This window comes from Phoxinus phoxinus (assembly GCF_949152265.1).
Source record: "Phoxinus phoxinus genome assembly, chromosome: 12".
NCBI classification, from domain to species: Eukaryota; Metazoa; Chordata; class Actinopteri; order Cypriniformes; family Leuciscidae; genus Phoxinus; species Phoxinus phoxinus.
The window spans coordinates 19,296,792-19,315,699 of record NC_136887.1 but is presented as its reverse complement, the minus strand read 5'-3'; the positions used below and the strand labels follow the sequence as shown (position 1 = coordinate 19,315,699).

Below are 18,908 nucleotides of genomic sequence, written 5' to 3'. Positions count from 1 at the left end.
TCAGTAAAGTTAATGCCATTGTGTGACATCTTGAGCTTCAATGATACTTCAGATGGGTGGTTGAGCTAGAGGGAATGAGGAGGTACAGGTGAAGAGACCTGGTTACCTGGCAGCTGTACAGCGTGGAGCAGGCAGGATCAGCCTCTGACTGGAATAGATTCTGTCAGCTTCCCCATTTACTTCTTTTCCATAAATGGAATTGGAGTTGGATAAGGGAGGGTGGGTAAAGTAATGAGATAGATCGAGAGAGGGATGATGGGGAAATGGAGGGAGTGTCCAAATACAGAGGCCAAAAGGAAAGAAGAATCTTAGAGAAAAATGGAGAAGATGGCTGGAGAGGTGAAAATAAACAAGGTTAGTGGTTGAAAAAGATATTGGAAGACAGAGGGGAAGATCTGGTGGAGGATGGATCAAGAGAGAAAAAAGCAATAAGGGAAAAAGAGGAAGGTAAAGAAGACATTGGATGGAAGTAGAATGACAGGAGATAGAGCACCTATACACATATGAAGACCAAGTAGAAACTCTATCTGTTTCTAGCACACACACAAACATCTCTTCATGCTTCTCTGTCAGGGAGGGGGAAGCCCTTCGGGAAAAGGGAGGGAGGGGCAATGCGGGATTTCCCCTGCCAGAGGAAAAGATATTAGATACGAATCAGTGAGCTGGCAACAGCATGACTGCAGCTCCTGATATAATTACACTTGGAGATAGAATCTACTCGAACGCAAAGCGCTACAACACCTCAATATCTGCTCTCCTTTATTTTAGCTGTTAGGATGGTGGATTGGTCGTGTGGTTAGCGACAGTATTAAGGAACAGGCGGAGCTCACATTACTTAACAAAATTAACACTTTGATACTTGAGGTACTGAACTACAACATAATACATGGTTTCAACATAATTTATATGAAAATCCTGAAACACCAAAACCGAAGGTTTCATTTAGCCAAAAAATGAGAAACAAAACAAAGTTTTGGTAATTATAATTGGGTAATTGAAGTCTGTATGTTGTTCAGGGTGTTGTTCACAGGTGATAAACCAGTCCAAGGAAAGTTTAGCATCACGGAAGAACCGCTAACTGTTTCAGCCAATAATTTCAGCCCTACAAAACTGTTTCAGCCGAAACCAAACATTCATTTTATTTGTTTATTTTAGAAATTTCGGTGTTTTGCTAAATAAGTGTTTTTCCCATGTGGTAACAGATAGATGGAATATTCCCTGTATTAGCCACAAAGCCAAAAATAAAAAAAGGTGGATAGTGAAGAGTTAAATGAGAGATTAATATCTCTCATCCTTTCACAGTGCACATTATCTCACTTATCTTTGTTTCTTTGTTTGCAAGTATATGTGCGTTAATTCGATAAAACTGCCTCCTGCCTCTGTTCTCCACAAGACATCAGCGGGTGTCCAAAAATATCTGCTGTGTTATATAGCTGTTCTCCAGCCTTTTTAAATGATGCCACTGCTTACTGCAATTTTCATCACTGTTGGTGATAAAATGGCATGGACAATTAAGAAAATGTGTTTGCCGTTTCTGCACAGTGCATCTCTCATCTAACACACTCCATCTGGAAGCTGTGTTAGTAGTGATGCCTCTGAGATATAACAGGCCTTTTCCTCTGTGTGCGTGGAGGTACAAGTACATTTGTATTGTGCATGATATCTTGGCACTTCGGCACTAAGCCTGTGGTGTCAATTATTGCTGTGTCCATTTCTTGAAAGGATACGGTAACACATTCTTATACCCACAACACACACGTTTGGGCCTAGTATACCACATTTACAAGCAAACTAGAGGCTCTGTCTTGCTTATTAAATCAGTACTGTAATGCATTGTGCCTCTATATCGATGATGAATGGCCCTAGTCTCAAAGTTCTGAAGAAAAAAAAAAAGAAGAAAATGTATCTTAAAGTGCCCCTATTATGCACTTTTAAAGGTTCCTAATTTTGTTTTGGAGGTCTCCTACAACAGGTTTACATGCATTAAAGGTCATTTTCTTATAATGTACATTGCACATCACCACATTTTTCAATGATTCTCAAACGACTCGTCCGAAGATTCAGTCTCTCGAAACCCCTCCTTTTTCGAGAGCCTGCTCTTCTCTTATTGGCCAGATTGCCCAGTCTGTTGTGATTGGTCTACCCATGTGTATATTTCTAATTTATTGCGGTACACATGCAGATTTGTATCATAACAGCGCATACGTTAGCCGAGCACTAACGTGAATGACTGATGTAACGCTAAAATTAAAACTAATCTTGCGCCATCCTTTATCATCACTCAAAGTAGTAAGAACAACTGACAATCTGCATTAATGGACACAATTTTAGGCAATAGTTGGCCCACAGCTGCTTAGCAGAACTATTTCAGTAAGACTTAGAACACTTCAGAAAGAGTTATCTGGTTAGCCACAATATAAAACTAAATGCGTATTTTGAACACTCGGTAGAAAATATATATACACCAATAATTAATCATACTTACAGGTTGTGATTCTGAGAAGCAAGTTGGTCCAAATAAAGTGGGTGCTGTCCCACATCCTCATCCTTTGGAAGTGTTATCAAAAGCCCCTTTCACACAGAGATTCCAGAAAATACACGGATAATGTGTCGTTTGATTTTGCTTCATTCGCACTGCTAGTGATTTTCCGGGATCTGTGAGTGCGTTCACACACATCCCGGTAAGATCCCCTTAAAGACACGTGACGTCAGGATGAGACGTGTAACGTACTCGTCGAGACACAGTAACCGTTCCACAAAGCTGGCGAACCATCTCAGCTTCAGCGCAGATACAGTAGTAAGGAGCTCCCTGGTCTGCTTGGTTCCAGTTTGCAGAAATTTTTTCATTCTTTCTTTGTTGATGACGACCACAAACTTTCTTCTAAGAACAACAGTGATGACGCACATGCCATCACGCGACTCTGACACATCCCTTACGGCATTGATCCTGGCTTTTGTTCACACAGGGCGCGTTCCGGGATTGATCCCGGCATCAATCCCGGGACGTGTTTGCGTTCACACAGAAGGCACTCTGGCAATTTCACGGCAATTTTCCGGGATTAACGCGCTGTGTGAAAGGGGCTAAAGGGAATTTGCTTTTGCAGAGTAGAAAACTGCGTTCTCGACATGCCCTCAAACACTGTAGCTGGCTCGTGTTGTGTACGAGTCAAAGTAGACTTTGTTCACAGGCAGACAATGAAAACCATAGGTGGACTTTATGCAAATTTATAAATTTTTACGATTAAGTTACGGAAGTAATAATGGAATTACCGATGACTCATTTGGCAGTTCAGACTCGATTCTTTCCTTTAGGAGACTCATTTATAACTTTATTTGTCGTGCACTTTGATCTTTAAAACATTGCAGACCTTTTACCTTCACAAACAGCTACAGTATATTACACACTGCATGAAAGGTAATTTTCAAAAAAGCATAATAGGGCCACCTTAAAGCACAGAGGAGGAAGATGAATTTCTATGAAAGTGAATTTCAGCATTAACGGATGAAAATGATTAATGATTCTTTGAGTCGGTGTCGAGAGGACCAGCTCTCTAAAGCCGCGGTCTCCAATTAGTGTACCACAGTCCAGATATGAGCTTAAGATTGGTTTCACCCGGATCACAAATAATTGTTCATATATTAGCATAATTATAAACTGTATTTTTTTGTCTTCTCCAAATGGAGAAACGGATCTGAAGTGGCATAAAAAGATGCAGAAAGAGCAACTGTTAAAGGTAGGGTAGGTCAGAATTCTCTAAAAAAAACTTTTATTCAAATTTGTTTAAACTGTCTTTATATACCAATGCATAATTAAAATGCAAGTACTCTGAAATAGAGAGTAAAAAAAAACGAGTGACTCTAGTGTATTTAATCTTCATAAAACACAGCTCATTAATTCCATTCACTCCCACCTAAAAACGGGTGCGCGACTGCGCGCACGTGGGCAGAGCCAATAATAGCGGCGGTAGTCATGGCGACGGAGAGTGACAGTTGCGCAAGCCAATCCTGTGATTCGTCCCGAATGGAAATAATGAGCTGTGTTTAATGAAGATTAAACGGTCTAGAGTCACTCGATTTTTATACTCTTTTTATCAGAGTACTTACATTTTAATTATGCATTGATATATATAGAAAGTTTAATCAAATTTGGTAAAAAGTTTTTATATAAATCCTACCTACCCTACCTTTAACACGCATGTGAAATTAGACACTAGTTACATTAGTATTTTTTGAAAATAAGAGAGTTTAATTAATTATTTTTGTACTTGCGGTTTCCACAAACCTTTTAAGCAGCACAACTGTTTTCAATGTTGATGATGATATTAGATTCCTGAAGGATCCCAGAAGACTATGATGCTGAAAATTCAGCTTTGCCAACACATGAATAAATTACATTTTATAATATGTTCAAATAGAAAACTGTTATTTTAAATTGTAACAATATTTCACAATATTACAGTTTGACACCAAACTTTTGAATGGTAGTGTAGAAATAAATACAATTATTTGTAATTTTATACTGGACTAAATAGTCTTGACTATTATGTCTGTGTATGATTTTTATTTCTCACATTTGAAAAGTATTACTGCTGCCGACTTGAACATTTAAAATTAATTTTGCTAAAGTGCACGTTGCTTATTCAATTTCATAGCCATATAACACATTGACTCCTGAAACGGTTTATTTTAAGACCTTTATTTTTCTGAACTTTCGCTGGGAAGGACATTTAGAGAGGCATTTAAAAGCATCATGTTATTGTGCTTTATGGATTCAGTGGTTAGCATGTGGCACTCACAATCATCCCTGTTTCCTGACCTCATCCTCTCAACACTCCACTCTTTTGTTTTTGCTTATGTTATTATGATAATTATGAGGAATTATTCCTGATAAGGTAGGGTGCAATCCAGTCGTTATTGAGAGCCGCTCTACATAATGCTTTTGTGCTCCATTTGGTTGTAATTATTATGACCTTCAGCTGAGACATTAACTGTTATTAACAGAATAGCGTTATAGCAGTAATCTATTTAAAGCGAAGAGATACAGGATGTCTGAGCATTTCTTCTGACTGGAAGTGTTGAGATGAGATTTTGCCTTCCTTTAAGTTCTCACCCTGAGTGAACCCAACAGTCTCAGTACTCTCAGCTAACCGAAGTAGCATCTAACCGTCTTTTGGTGATCACTGATGTTGATCACAGGCGAAGTATCGATCACAGATCCGTCCCTGTGTGCCTGCTCGTGGGATCTCACACGTAATCACAGATCAAACTTTCTGACCAGGCTGACGCCAGAGTGGTCCTTTCAATGTCCACACTTCCCAAACACTTTCTGTTTCCTGGGTGTTTACGGGATGCAGCTCAGTGCTGGGCCGACAGCCTGTCCCAGAGGAAGTGGGATGTCACAACTGGTCTGTGACATCAGGAATGTTCCTGTCAGTGTGTGTGGGAGCTCAGTGTTTGTGTGACTCACCCGGAGCAGAAGGACGACTCAAGTCTGTACGTCGAACATTGGAGTGCTCCTGTTCAGCTGTGATGTGTGAGAGTTGAGTATGGACACATGATGAAGGGACATTCTTAGCATTGCTTCTACGAAAGCTGTCTATGTTTATTACTAATTCCCTTTAAGGCAGTTAGTTCTTGGTAACACCCCTAAGCAAGTATTTGCTATGCAGATAATAGGCGCATATATACACTATTATTGAAGAATTGGAGGTCAGTATAGGATTTTCTAAAGAAATTAATACTTTTATTCAGCAAGGATGCATTAAAATGATCAAAAGTGAAAGATTTTTCTAATGTTACAAAATATTTTCAAATAAACTCTTTTAATTAAAGAATCCTGACTAAATTTTTTTTATTGCAATTTACACATATATTATCACAACTGTTTTCATCTGAAGACTGGAGTAGGGCGGTCACGATTCCTTGATTAAATTCGTAAACTCGATTGCATTTGCCTGTGTCGATTAACCGTCAAAATGCTGGAAGTGGTGCATTCCACGGACGAGAATCAATGAATGCATTATTAGACCATTTTCCAAATGATCTGTTTTTTTATTATCACAAAAAAATATCTGATTACTCGATTAATTGAAAAAATAATCGACAGATTACTACAAATTGCTTATAGCTTATAGCAATGGCTGCTGAAAATTCAGCACAATAAAAACATTCTAAAATATATTAAATAAGAAAACATTTTAAATTATAATAATATTTCACTGTTACTGTTTTTACTGTATTATTGTTTTAAATAAATGCAGCCTTGGTGAGCATTATAGATTTATTTCAAAAGCATTTAAAAACTTCCTGACTATTAAAAAATATATATATATATAAGTTGAAATCTCCAAACAGTTTAAGTCCCTAACCAACATATTATAAACAAACAATTGTATCATGAATTTAGCAAATCATGCTTAAAATCAATCACAGCCAAACAGAATATATGTCATGTTTAATAGTTATGCTGCATTATATTTTCGACCAATGACATTTCACTCTAGGTGTAGCTGCCCACTTAAAAAAATCGAACTGATACTGTATGCTAGAAAAATAGCAACTGATAATTCGTAATTGACAAACTCAGATTAGGTGGAAGAGATGCCTGATGATTAGCATATGCATGATTGTCAGATATTGAAATTGTAGCCACAATATTCATGTGCAAACGCACTTATGTAATTCATGCAGGAAGCAGCATGAAATAACACAATTTGCTGTTACTTAATCTGCTGTCTCCTGTATAAATCTCGAAGTTGCTGTAAATTTTCCTTTTAAGTGCATCAAGCTCTCAGAGCTGAAGGAACACTTTACCCTAGTGATATTTGCAGAGCGACACAGATTATTTACCTTTTTTTTTTCGTTCTTCCCTTAGCTCTGATAAAAAACATAATTTGATTTACAGCTCTCTCTGTAATATTTCCACATCATTTGCCACACTCAAACAGTAAAGATTACAGCCATAAGACCCTGAGGTGCTGTAATCCATTTTAACTGAGCCGTTCAGTTACTGCAACAGCAGCCCAAAGGCTTGTGTGGATATTAATCTAACCTCTTCTAATGACTTTCTGTTTGAATTTACTTCACTCTTGCATTTAAGGAGATGGATATTGTATGAACATTTGGATTTGAAAAATCAAGCATAATAAATCCAATGTGTATATTATTACCAATATAAATTTTGTGTCAAAGATTGTACAAGTAGGCCTACTTCTTCATAATGTTTAAGAAATATGCTGCATTTTATCTTTGCGTGGATACGTTTTGCATGGTTCACCAACCAGCTGAGACTAGCTGGAATATATATATATATATATATATATATATATATATATATATATATATATATATATATAAGCAGGAAGTGTGGATCCATGAGCAGTGGGTGTGTTATTGTGGCTTTGCCTAGGCATTGATTTATCTCGAATGCTCTATTGGGCTGGTGAATGAGTTAGACACCTCTTGAAAAGCAATTAGTTAGCCAGGTAACATGCATAATAACCTAATTTGATGTTGCTCCATTCACTGTCTCTCATCTTTTCACCCTCTTACACTGTTTGCAATATCCTAACGAAGCACGCAGTCAATACAGGATCAAGCCTAGTGGGAGGCGGGTATTTATAATGACTCAATGAAGTGCACACGTTGTACTCGTACACATTCAATACGGCCCGATCCATAGACCGAGCTGAAGAGCGATCCATCCTCAAACTCCATTAGCATGTTTATGCAACACTACAACATAGATTGCTTTTGGAAGTGCTAATGGGAGAGAGCGTACAACAGACCAAGCAGGGACGAGAGAGGATTATTAGGGGGAAAAAAGAAAAGACCAGACCAGATAAAAGAGAAAAATACAGTTCATTGCACTGGGACCAAAAGTTTTTTTTAATCATGTTTTTTTTAATTAACTTCAAGAGTGATTGCAAAATATGTATTGTTTTCAACAGTGCTGTTTTATTATCATTGAGAAAATAATAGTTTGTATTAATATTTTTTATGTATTTTATTTTAATTTTAGTTCAAGTTTTGTAATATTTTTCTTTTTTTTCTTTTTTTGTATTATAAAATGTGTGTTTTTTAATCATTTTTATTTCAGTTTTATTTATTTTTAATTTAGTACAGTACATCATGTTAAACTAGATGAACATTATGTTTCTTTGCTATCTTGCTGAAATAAAATAAGTGTAAGTTTTTTTTTTACATTTAATTTTATTTCGGTGGTTTTAGGTAACTAAATTGTTTTTCTCCTCATCTGCCTTTGGTTGGACAGATAGTCCCACCTCAAAACTATTTTTTTATACTTTGCAGGGACATCAGCCTATTAAATGGCTTAGCTATAGTTGTCTTTTTATACTAAGCTCAGAAATTATACATTATTTTACAATATATAAAAACTTCAGATTTAAGTTTTCAGAGTGAAGAGATCTTTAGATGTGTTTTTCTATGAATGTGCATAATACCATTTTACTTCTTACAATCCACTGTGTCACAAAGTATTTTTTTCATTTCTGGCCAATCCTCATCTTGCATCTCTTTTCTCCTGTCCCTTGCTGTCCAGGAACACTTCACACCAGAGTGCAAGTTTAAGGAGTCCGTGTTTGAGAACTACTACGTGACATACTCCTCCATGATCTATAGACAACAGCAGTCGGGCAGGGGCTGGTACCTGGGCCTGAACAAGGAAGGAGAGATCATGAAGGGCAACCATGTGAAAAAGAACAAGCCTGCTGCACACTTCCTCCCCAAGCCTTTGAAAGGTAAGTCACCACCTCTGCACATTTTAATATATTGCTATTGACTCATTTACTGTAAGTTGCTCTTTGTGAGAACTACCTCTATAAGATGATTTTTAAAAGTCTGTATCCAGCTCTAAAACATTTGATCGGCTAAAAATGTTTTGAGTGCAGAAAAAATTCTAGTAATCACGAATGACTGGACACGTGATTGGTCAATTTGTTACAACCCTGATGATTTAACTACTAGACAGGAAATAAAACAAAAGGCATCTTTTATTGTCTTATCTTTTGACATTGTCAAAATGAAATTTCATTATACGTGCCCCACTCTCCTTCTGAATTCTCTAAACTATGGGTTCTGGACCTGTGAGCACACAACCTGCTCCTTCATTGTCTCTCAACCGTTGTAAAGTGTGGCACCTTGTTCTCTCCATGCGCCTGTGGGAAACGCTGGTCGCGGGCTCTTGGCTGAGGTGATGAGGTGTGGATCGTGGAGTCTGTAAGGAGCGCTGCGGACGCCAGCACAATCAGACCGTTTCAAGCGTTGTCTATGCATAAAGGCTCTGGAATGATAAAGCAGCTTTTGACAGCAAACAGACCTGTACCCTTCCATCCAGGCCAAGGCAGCCAGCTCAGACCAGAACACAACAGAGCTTTGTTCGATTGTGAAAGTTCCTTGTGACTTTCATCTGCTGTCTGCATACTTCCTTGTCAACAAACACAGAGAGAGTGTTCTCTAAGCAAAAATACTAACTCCGTGGAAATGTGTTGTTGTTGTAGGAAAAGTATGGAGGAGTCGCGGCATGATAACTAATAATAGCTTACATTTTAAGACATAAATATTGCTTTTGTTTCTGGGTATCAAAGATGTGCCAAATTCAAGGTAAACATTAAGTGTTATTGCTATTAGATGGAATTTTAATGCCTTGCTCATCTTTTAGTAAAGAATCATAATTAGGATTTTTAATGAAGATTAGACGAATCTCTAAACTAAGAGCCGCTTTGCTTTTATGTAAAGCAGTAACTTCTCAAATGGCTCATGCTACACAAATGAGTTTTTGAACATAACGGGCCCTATTTTATTGATCTAAGCGCATGGTCAAGTTAATGTTCAATTCTACAGACACTATCGTTCAAAAGTTTGCAATCAGTAAGATTTTTTTTTTATGTTTTTGAAAGAAGTTTATTATGCTCACCAAGGCTGCTTTTATTTGATCAAAAATACAGGAAATATAGTAATATTGTGAAATTTGAATACAATTTAAAATAACTGTTTTCAATTGTAATATATTTTAAAATGTAATTTATTCTTGTGATGGCTAAGCTGAATTTTCAGCATACAGTTATTTATCCAGTCTTCAGAGTCACATGATCCTTCAGAAATAATTATAATACGCTGATTTGCTGCTCAAGAAACATTTATTGTCTTCAATGTTGACAACAGTTGTGCTGCTTAATGTTTTTGTGGAAACTGATACTTTTTTCAGGATTCTTTGATCAATAGAAAGTTAAAAAAGAACAGCATTTATTTAAAATATAATTATTTTGTAACATTATAAATGTATAAACTTTTGATCAATTATGCATCCTTGCTAAATAAAGTATTAATTAATTTCTTGACAAAAAAGTCTTACTTACCTCATATTATGAATGAACAAACTTATTAGTATATTAAACAATTAACGTTGCCCTAGATTAATAAATGCTGTAAACATGTTTATTGTTAACATTATGCATTAACAAATATGAACAAATTGAACCTTTTTGCAAAGTGTTACCATAATCTTTTGTAGAAAGGTGTCAGTTGTGAGTTTAGTTGTTGCAGAGGAGAGTTATGTCATTTAAAGACAGAGAGGGACTTGAAGTTATAACGATTCTCCAGCCGTATTCTTCCAAAGGACCACATAAAGATTCTCCAGCCGTATTCTTCTAGAGGACCAATTAAAGAACTGTCTCCTCGCTGTGAACATTGCTTTGGCTGCCAGTTCTCGGCTCACAAAGTACCGTAGTCTCAGTCCAGAGTGCACACGAAGTCCGCCTGTAAGATCATTACCATTGCCAAAGAACCAGACACCATACGGCTGACGTATTCATCCATAATCCCTGAGCTTGGGGCCTTGTTTTTATGTTTAATTACTATCATTAGAAAACATGGTTGAAGTGTTAAACACTTTTATATGTATAAAACATGTATTGTCATATTGATGCAGTCACACTTTGAAGCACATTGTTGCAGAACATTTGATTTAAACGATGAGATGTTATATGACAAAGGCCAGAGAAAACTATAGAGTGCACTAATAATGACCTGGCCGTGAGCCTCGAGACTCCTGCATCCCTCCAGGGAGAAGCTCCACACTCGGTTGCACAACCAATACGTCAACTATTGATTCCTAGAGCTTTCCACTTAAGTGCTGTATCGATTGCCTGTTGCAGGCAGAAGAAGCTTTGTGCGAGGTTAAAGGAAGTCTTTGTGATGCTGCCTGTACTGCACATCCATAGTTAAGATGATCAGACAGACATCTGGCACACTGGCTACCTAGTGGATTTTTGGAGTTGTGATGTAAAAGTGCTGTCTGAAGTGCCTGGGTTAGACACGTGTGTCAGATAGCAGGAGTTGGGGCGATGCATTTGCTGTATAGACATAGATATTAGCTCCCTAAAGAAAATGTTTCTGCTGAAAAGTTAGACATGGAGTGAAAAGGTGCTTCTCAGAACCGAAGCACGTTTCTGCTTGACTCCCATAATCACTTCTCAAGTTCTCACAGTCTGTTCTGCTCTACTGTACCGCAACAGTTTTGACCTGTGTGTGTGTATAACTCAGTGAGGTTTTCTAGCAATTTAACAATTTTGACATAATATTTTGTCAAACCTTATTCCTAAAAGAATAGCTATATAAATGCTATCTTTTAAAAAAAAAAGTTTTTTTTTTTATGTTTTTGAAAGTTTTGAAGTCTTTTATGCTCACCAAGGCTGCTCAAATACAGTAAAAATAAAAACTTAACAAACTTGTGAAATATTATTACAATTTAAAATAACTGTTTTCTGTTGTAATATATTTAAAAATGTTATGTATTCCTGTGATGGCAAAGCTGAATTTTCAGCATCATTACTCCAGTCTTCAGTGTCACATGATCCTTCAGAAATAATTCTAATATCCTGTTTTAATGCTCAAGAAACATTTCTTATTATTAGCAATGTTGAAAACAGTTAAATAAAATTATTCATTTCTTTTTTAATGATCTTGCTGACCCCAAAGTTTTGAACGGTAGTTCCCATTTTTCCCATTTACTTTGTGCTGCTTATATGATTTTGTTTCTATTGGTTATAGGATTTTTTTGTTTTTTAAAATGTTTTGATAAAAGGCTTAGATAATTATCAGCCATTAAAAGTTGACTTTTTTAAAAGTTGATTTTCATATTGCAAATATTCAGTCACCTAAACCTGATGGAAAATGTGTGTTGACCTTAATCAGTGGCTTTCATGACGTAAACAAGCACATTTTCACACCATTATCCTTTTCTCTGTGCACAGCATCTAACATAAAATGTGGGAAGCTTTTACTAACCAAACACTCTTTCTTTGTTTGTGTTTTTCAGTGGCCATGTACAGGGAACCCTCTCTGCACGACCTGACCGAGTTCTCACGTTCTGGCAGCGGGACACCCACTAAGAGCCGGAGTGCTTCCGCTGTGCTGAACGGGGGCAAAGCTGTGAGTCAGAACGAGTCAACGTAGCCCGGTTTACCCGGCCCGGCCCGCTACCTTACGCCTTCACCAAAACCTCTGAATGCTTGAGACTTCACACAGACTTCTCTCCAAAAAGCTCTCAGCGGTTCAGGACAACATGAAACACAACATAACCATGCTTCACTTTGCAACCTAGAGTAACATTTGATTGGACTTCTTTATAATTAGCTTGTTTTTCTGTTATGTTTAGCTCGTTGCTGTTGGCTTTTTTCCTCCTTTACCATTCTCGTTAATGCCTTTTCCATGTGAAACAACAATTGTAGCGTTTCATACAATGGGACGTTTGGTTTTAGTCCCTCTCAGCAGTCAAGGTTCATTTACTAGCATTGCAGGTCCTGATGAAATAATACATTTGTTAAGAGTTCGGGGCAGTAAGTGAGGGTTTGGAAGGAAGCCAACCTTGTCCTCCATGCTTCCCGAGGGTGAAGCGATAGAGAAGCGTCCATTCCCCGTGTGTGTGGGGAGGGGGCTCTGCGTTCATGTGCACTCGCTCAGAGGGCTTGCTCTCTAGCATGGGAATATAAAGCCTACGTTCTGCTCACATGAAGAGAGAAGCTGAGCCTCTCAGAGGCCTTGGCTTGCTAATTGTTTGAATTAGCTGTGAGCTTGTCTTACTTTCTCTTCCTCTTGTTCTTCCCCCACATCAGTGTTTTTTGAGGTTTAAACAGCGACTGGAGATCCAGCGCACCAAAGACAGAATTGTGAGAGTTTCCCCTCGAGCTGCCAGACCACACCGGTACATATATATGTAGATATACACGCATGACAGGAATGATGAATAGGTTTTTTTTCTGATGGGAGAGATTAGTGAGAGGTTTCAGTATTCGAGGAAATGGATGTGTGGTTAATGATGGCTGTTCGATGTCACCCCTTTTGTCTCTTTTGCGTCCCGTCATCTCTTTTCTAGGTTCCTTAAGTCTGTGTGCTTGTGTTTTTGCCTTTCCCGACCATGTCGTCTCTTCTTTGGTCAATGCTGGTCACCGTTACCGGTCCCACCTGGACTCCGTTTTGTGTATAAGTAACTTATGGTGGTGACAATTTTCTATATAAATGAGCAAACATAAAATGATACTGTGGAACTTAAGTTGGTTGCATTTTTTTAGAGTGTGTCTAATTTGTAAAAGTAAAAAAAAAAAAAAAAAAAAAAAACTTGTACAGGGCATGTACAAATCAGGTTGTGTACAATAAGGACCCTTTTTATGGGCTGCAGCACAGTATATATTCTTTCCCTCGGGCAACATAACGTCATAAATGCTAGAGGGGGTTCTTCTCTCTTCTGTTTCCTTCTGGGTTTCGTTCTTCTACAGTATCTGTTGCATGGGAGACTGCAGAGAGGTCATGAATAGAGCTGCATGATTTAGGCTATGTGTATTAACTCCTCCCTGGATCATATGTTCCAAACTACCAGGATAAAACTGGCAAACAACATGTACGTACTGACTGGCACTCTGCCACGTACCTTCAAGTTGTTTCTTATTTGTTGTGTACATACAATGCACTGAATAAAATGTTTATATTAAGATATACTTTTAAAATGCGTCTGTGCTTTATTTGTTCACTTCGATCGGCATAATTGTATTATCATTATTCACTTGGCATACTGGCCAATGGATCCTATCTTTCTCTTTGCCAATTCAGTTTGTTTTAATGGCCTCTTACATCTTATTTTAATCTATTTACCCTTTTGGAATTGGGGTATTAAATAGTCATATTGTTTCAACATAATCAAATACTGAAGCAACGGAGCAATTAGATTGATACCAGAGAACAAAAAAACATTGTGAATCAAACTGCAGTTGTTGGACCGTTTTTATGTTGTTTCCAGCGTGAACAAAAGTAAAACAGCACTTAACTGAGCAATGTGTTGTAAGAAGGTGACAAATAGCGCTGCACTGGGGAACGGATGTTGTTTTTGAAGCTTTCCTGGCTGGTGCTGGCGTGTAGTTGAGCCACTGATATAGCCAACGATATCCACTTCCTCTGGACAAAGATGAATCGCCCCTGGGAAAAAGTGCTGTTTAATTGCCTGCAGAGTCAAGACTTCTGCATGGCTTCTACCTCGTGGAGCAGTTTCATGTAATGAATCAGTGTGATAGACAGCCTTGTGGACAAGAGCTCCCTTGAGTAATATAGTGTGAACATTGGAGATCACTGTTGGAAAAAATCTCGCATTATGGAACTATAGGTTTCCACAGCTCACCATGTATTATATATAAATGCTGTTTAAAACTTTGGGGTTGGTAAGAGTTTTGAAAGAAGTCTAATGCTCACCAATGTTGGATTAATTTGATTAAATATACTGTAAGAATTGTAATATTGTGAAATATTCGTGCTATTTTAAAAAAAAACATCTGTTTCTATATATTTAACAAAGTCTTCAGTGTCACATGATCCTTCGGAATGTATTCTAATATGCTGATTTGCTGCCCAAGAAACATTATTATCAATGTTGAAAACAGGTGTGCTTTTATAACACTGTAAATGTAATCTTTAGCAAACCTTAAAATAAATATAACAGTTTCATTCTGTACATTATAATGTGATGCATACATTCACCTGTAGCATTTAAACGATCAATTTGACAGTATTTAGACAAAATAGACTATAATATCAGCCATAATGTTTAATATCAGTTAATCCCTGTAAAAATGTATGTTACTGATGAATGTGATGTATTGAGTATGTAAGTATGTGACAGAGGAAACGGGCTGAGACTGAGAATCTCTTGTGCTGCAGTATGTATATACAGAAGTGCTCTCGCTCAGTTAGCAGAAATGAACTAATGAGGAGTCTGTTCCACAGCAGCAGGTCGACACATTTCATCTCTTGTGCTGCTGCTTTATGCACTCCCATTATTTCCTCTCGGAGGCCCTTTCTTCTTGTTGATTAACCAGAACACTCTAATTCATTAACACTGACAATTTTCTGTAAGCCAACTGGACAAGCTCCTGAACAGACAGCAGCCCACAGACCACGCAGCATAATGAAGACGAACCCTCAGGGACCCGAGTAGTTTCAGTACAGAGACTTCACACAAAAACTCACCTAAAGACAAATGTTGTGAACAAAAAGTGAGAGCAGAAAATGTGTCATATTATTCAGTCTGCATCAAAGCCTTTTGTGGAAAAGAGTTTTTCCTCACAGTTCTCAATAGACTCTGATTAGATTCTTTTTTACATATGAAACCCTGCATGGAATGATCTGGTATCGACAAGCCATGTTTGTTCAGAAAGCTAAGGGTTAGTTTTATATAGGACTTTTAATATATTGGTCTTTTCAATGTATATAGGCCTACGGTTATGTACTTTTTGTAACGCGTTGTTGTAGAGAAACGCGCACAACAAAGAAATGGAAAATCAAGATCTTTAATAATCGACAAAACAAACACACATACATCAACAATAATGGACAAATGAACTAGGGAAACTCGGGGCTTAAATAGAAACAAACAAAGGGAAGTACAGTAGATGAACACCGGTGAACAGAATCTAATAATCACTGAATAACTAGAACATCCATGTTACAGTTTTCAAGCATTTCTAACTAAAAATTATTTTGTTATTAAAAATATATATTAATTGTAAATGTTACAAGTGAATTTAGGCATCACAATACTACAGCATGGTGTACAAAATATGTTTTTATTTTGAGATTTGGTATTAAACTATGTGCTTTTAATGATTAACTTTAAGTTGGTGTTAAATTGACTTTCTGAGTGCAAAAGAAAAATGTAAATATCACATGTAATTAAGTAAAATCTACTTAACTACATTTAAAACAAAAACATTCAAGTAAACAATGCAGTAGATTTGTTGTTATACTTTCAACCAGCCAAATTATGTATTTATCTGAATATTGTATAATATATATATATATATATATATATATATATATAATATATATATATATACGATACAGGTAATGAGGTACCCAACTGAACACAGAGACTTCGATATGTCTTCAATAGAAGAACAATACACAATATACACTCAATAGATATTTTTGAATATGAATGGATTATGGAGTGGAAAACGAACTTCCAATGTCACAAAGCATCAAGTTACTAAACCTACTGTAACAAACAGTGATAAAACAATGTTAGCTAATACAACTGGAAAATGTTGAAAAATGCAACCTTATTATTCATGCCCCATTGCATAATGGGAACACCAGTATTAGAAAGTTGAGAAGGTTTTACTTAATTATATAACTTTTATATTTACCTGAAGAATAGTTACAAGTAAAATATACTTGCAAGTTCAAGCTTTAATTTCTAAAAGCTTGAACAGAGTACTAATATAGAATTGACCTTTTTTTATTGCCTGAACTAACTTATTCAGTGTAGAAATTACATGTTTTTTTCTGTTGTATTTACTTTGCCACATAATCTTTTTTTTAATCAGTGTATATTTATCTTGATACATTAAAAACGAATATCATCTGATAACCAATATGGTACGTTTATTTGAATGTTTTTCAGTCAAGTACTATCAAAAGTTTCATCAGCGTGGAGACCAATTGGATTAATAACATCTTTCTTTATCAGTATAGTTGAATCTCTTTGTTAAGCTTCATCATCTGTCCATGTGGAGTATGGCTCCAGATCCATTCAAATGAAATGAGCAGATCAAAGTCATCATTCCCCATAATTACATTCATCTACATGTCATCTATTATCGTAAAATGTCAACTTTCTGACTCACACTTACTGATCATGGAGAGGAAGTACGTCTGGAGTGGGCTGAAGTCAAATGAAGATGAACTGAGCAAAGGTAAAATATGACAGACATTCTGCATAACCTCTAATGTTGAAGCCCACAGCACGTCTTACCTAAAGCTCTTTGTGACTCCATGTGTGTGGTTTGATGGTCGCAGTGTCCTCTGGAGAAGGTCGCTTGATCTCTGAGAGAGTGCTTGGGCAAAAGAGGCTGATTGAGAACATCTGAGGCTCATGTGCGCGGGAGACGTTATGCAAGAGCTGTATATGTGCGAGGATAATAGCGCGAGCACATAGGCTCAGAGTTCACTGAAGGACATGAACGCGTAGAAATGGAAGCTCTTGATGTGATGACATAATTCTCAGGCTCTTTCAAATGCTGTATCACATATCGAGCACTACTTTCCCACAGACATGTTCAACGTATAGACATAATCCAGGGCAGAAAGCACAATCCACTCTGAACGGATAATCCAACACTAATCATTTGCACTTTGACTTTGCACTGTGAGGAAAATAGATTTAAATGACAGAATGAAAAATGACCTGCATGTGAATTTGCAGTTACATAACATTTATTATCCATATGTTTTATCTGAACGATAATTTTCTTCACCTTATTTCTTTCCACCCTCATGATTCTTCTACACCTCTCCCAGTTCCAGGCGGCTGTGTGTGAGCAGGTGCAGGAGGGAATCCCGGACTGCTCGTGCTGCTGCAGTGGGAGCGCTGGGATTACATAAGAGAAGCAGACAGACCTCTTCGCCGGTCATGCACTATTCATGAGGCTCTCTGCATCAAAACCGCATTCCTATTCCTGACACTTCCATGCACTGCCAGGAAAACAGCCACTCCGGCAGCACTGGCCATGAAGAATTTACACACCTTGTCTCTCGCTCCCCACTTTCCCCCTCATTCTTCAGATGCTTTAACCCACACTCTTAAAACATAAAGGTTCTGCATTGGCATCTGCATTTAGAACATTAAACATCTATCCATTGCACATAGTGGAAAAAGGTTCGTCAGATTATTAAAAAGTTATTCACACTGATACAAAAAACATATTTTAAAAACTGTGCATTATAGGTCTCTTTAATGGCATTGCTGTGAATGAAAAAAAACTTTTGGAACTTTTCTTTTTCGGAGTGCATGCTTGAGCTGTTTTCACAATAACACAGATGTGTCCATCAAGTTTATCAGTTAGTTAGCTAATAAATATTGTTTTATTGATTAGGTAATGAGGTCATGATGGGATCTGTGACTTTGCCATTGAGTGAGTTTCCTGACGTAACACATTCACTGTAAGCAGATCGATAACTAGTGATGAGTCCAGTGATCCCTCTGGCTTTACTGTCAGCTTTTCAAAGTCGTTCTCTGATAAACTCATTATCATGTTCGGTGGTCATCATGGATTCATCTTCATCAATGTTGTACAGTGTGAAAAGTTTACTAATGAATTTTAAGCTTTTACAAATGGATTCATTGATGGATTCGCCCATATAGACATAGAATAACTTCACAGATAATCAAGGAACTCACCAATGGGATGAATAGACCCTCTTTAACTTTCTTTTCTCTACTACAGACCTTATGTAGCCTGTACCTTTTCAGCGCTCCGCTTGTTGTGTTGTTTTCTGGTTTGTGTTTCCACAGCATGAAGGTAAGATATTATGGATTTATGTTTTAAAATCTTCCCCATTTACTG

General features: G+C 37.2%; 1 protein-coding gene across 15 annotated transcripts in view; it reads left to right on the top strand.

Moving 5' to 3' along the window:
* Positions 1-14,696, top strand: part of fgf13a (fibroblast growth factor 13a) — a 122,068-nt gene extending 107,372 nt beyond the window's left edge. For all 15 annotated transcript variants that reach the window (XM_079630385.1, XM_079630383.1, XM_079630378.1 and 12 more), the window contains 2 exons: positions 8,561-8,759; positions 12,338-14,696. In XM_079630385.1, coding sequence (XP_079486511.1) covers positions 8,561-8,759; positions 12,338-12,474 — 336 coding nt within the window. In that variant the 3' untranslated portion in view covers positions 12,475-14,696. The remainder of the gene's footprint in view (positions 1-8,560; positions 8,760-12,337) is intronic.
* Positions 14,697-18,908: the final 4,212 nt, after the last annotated feature.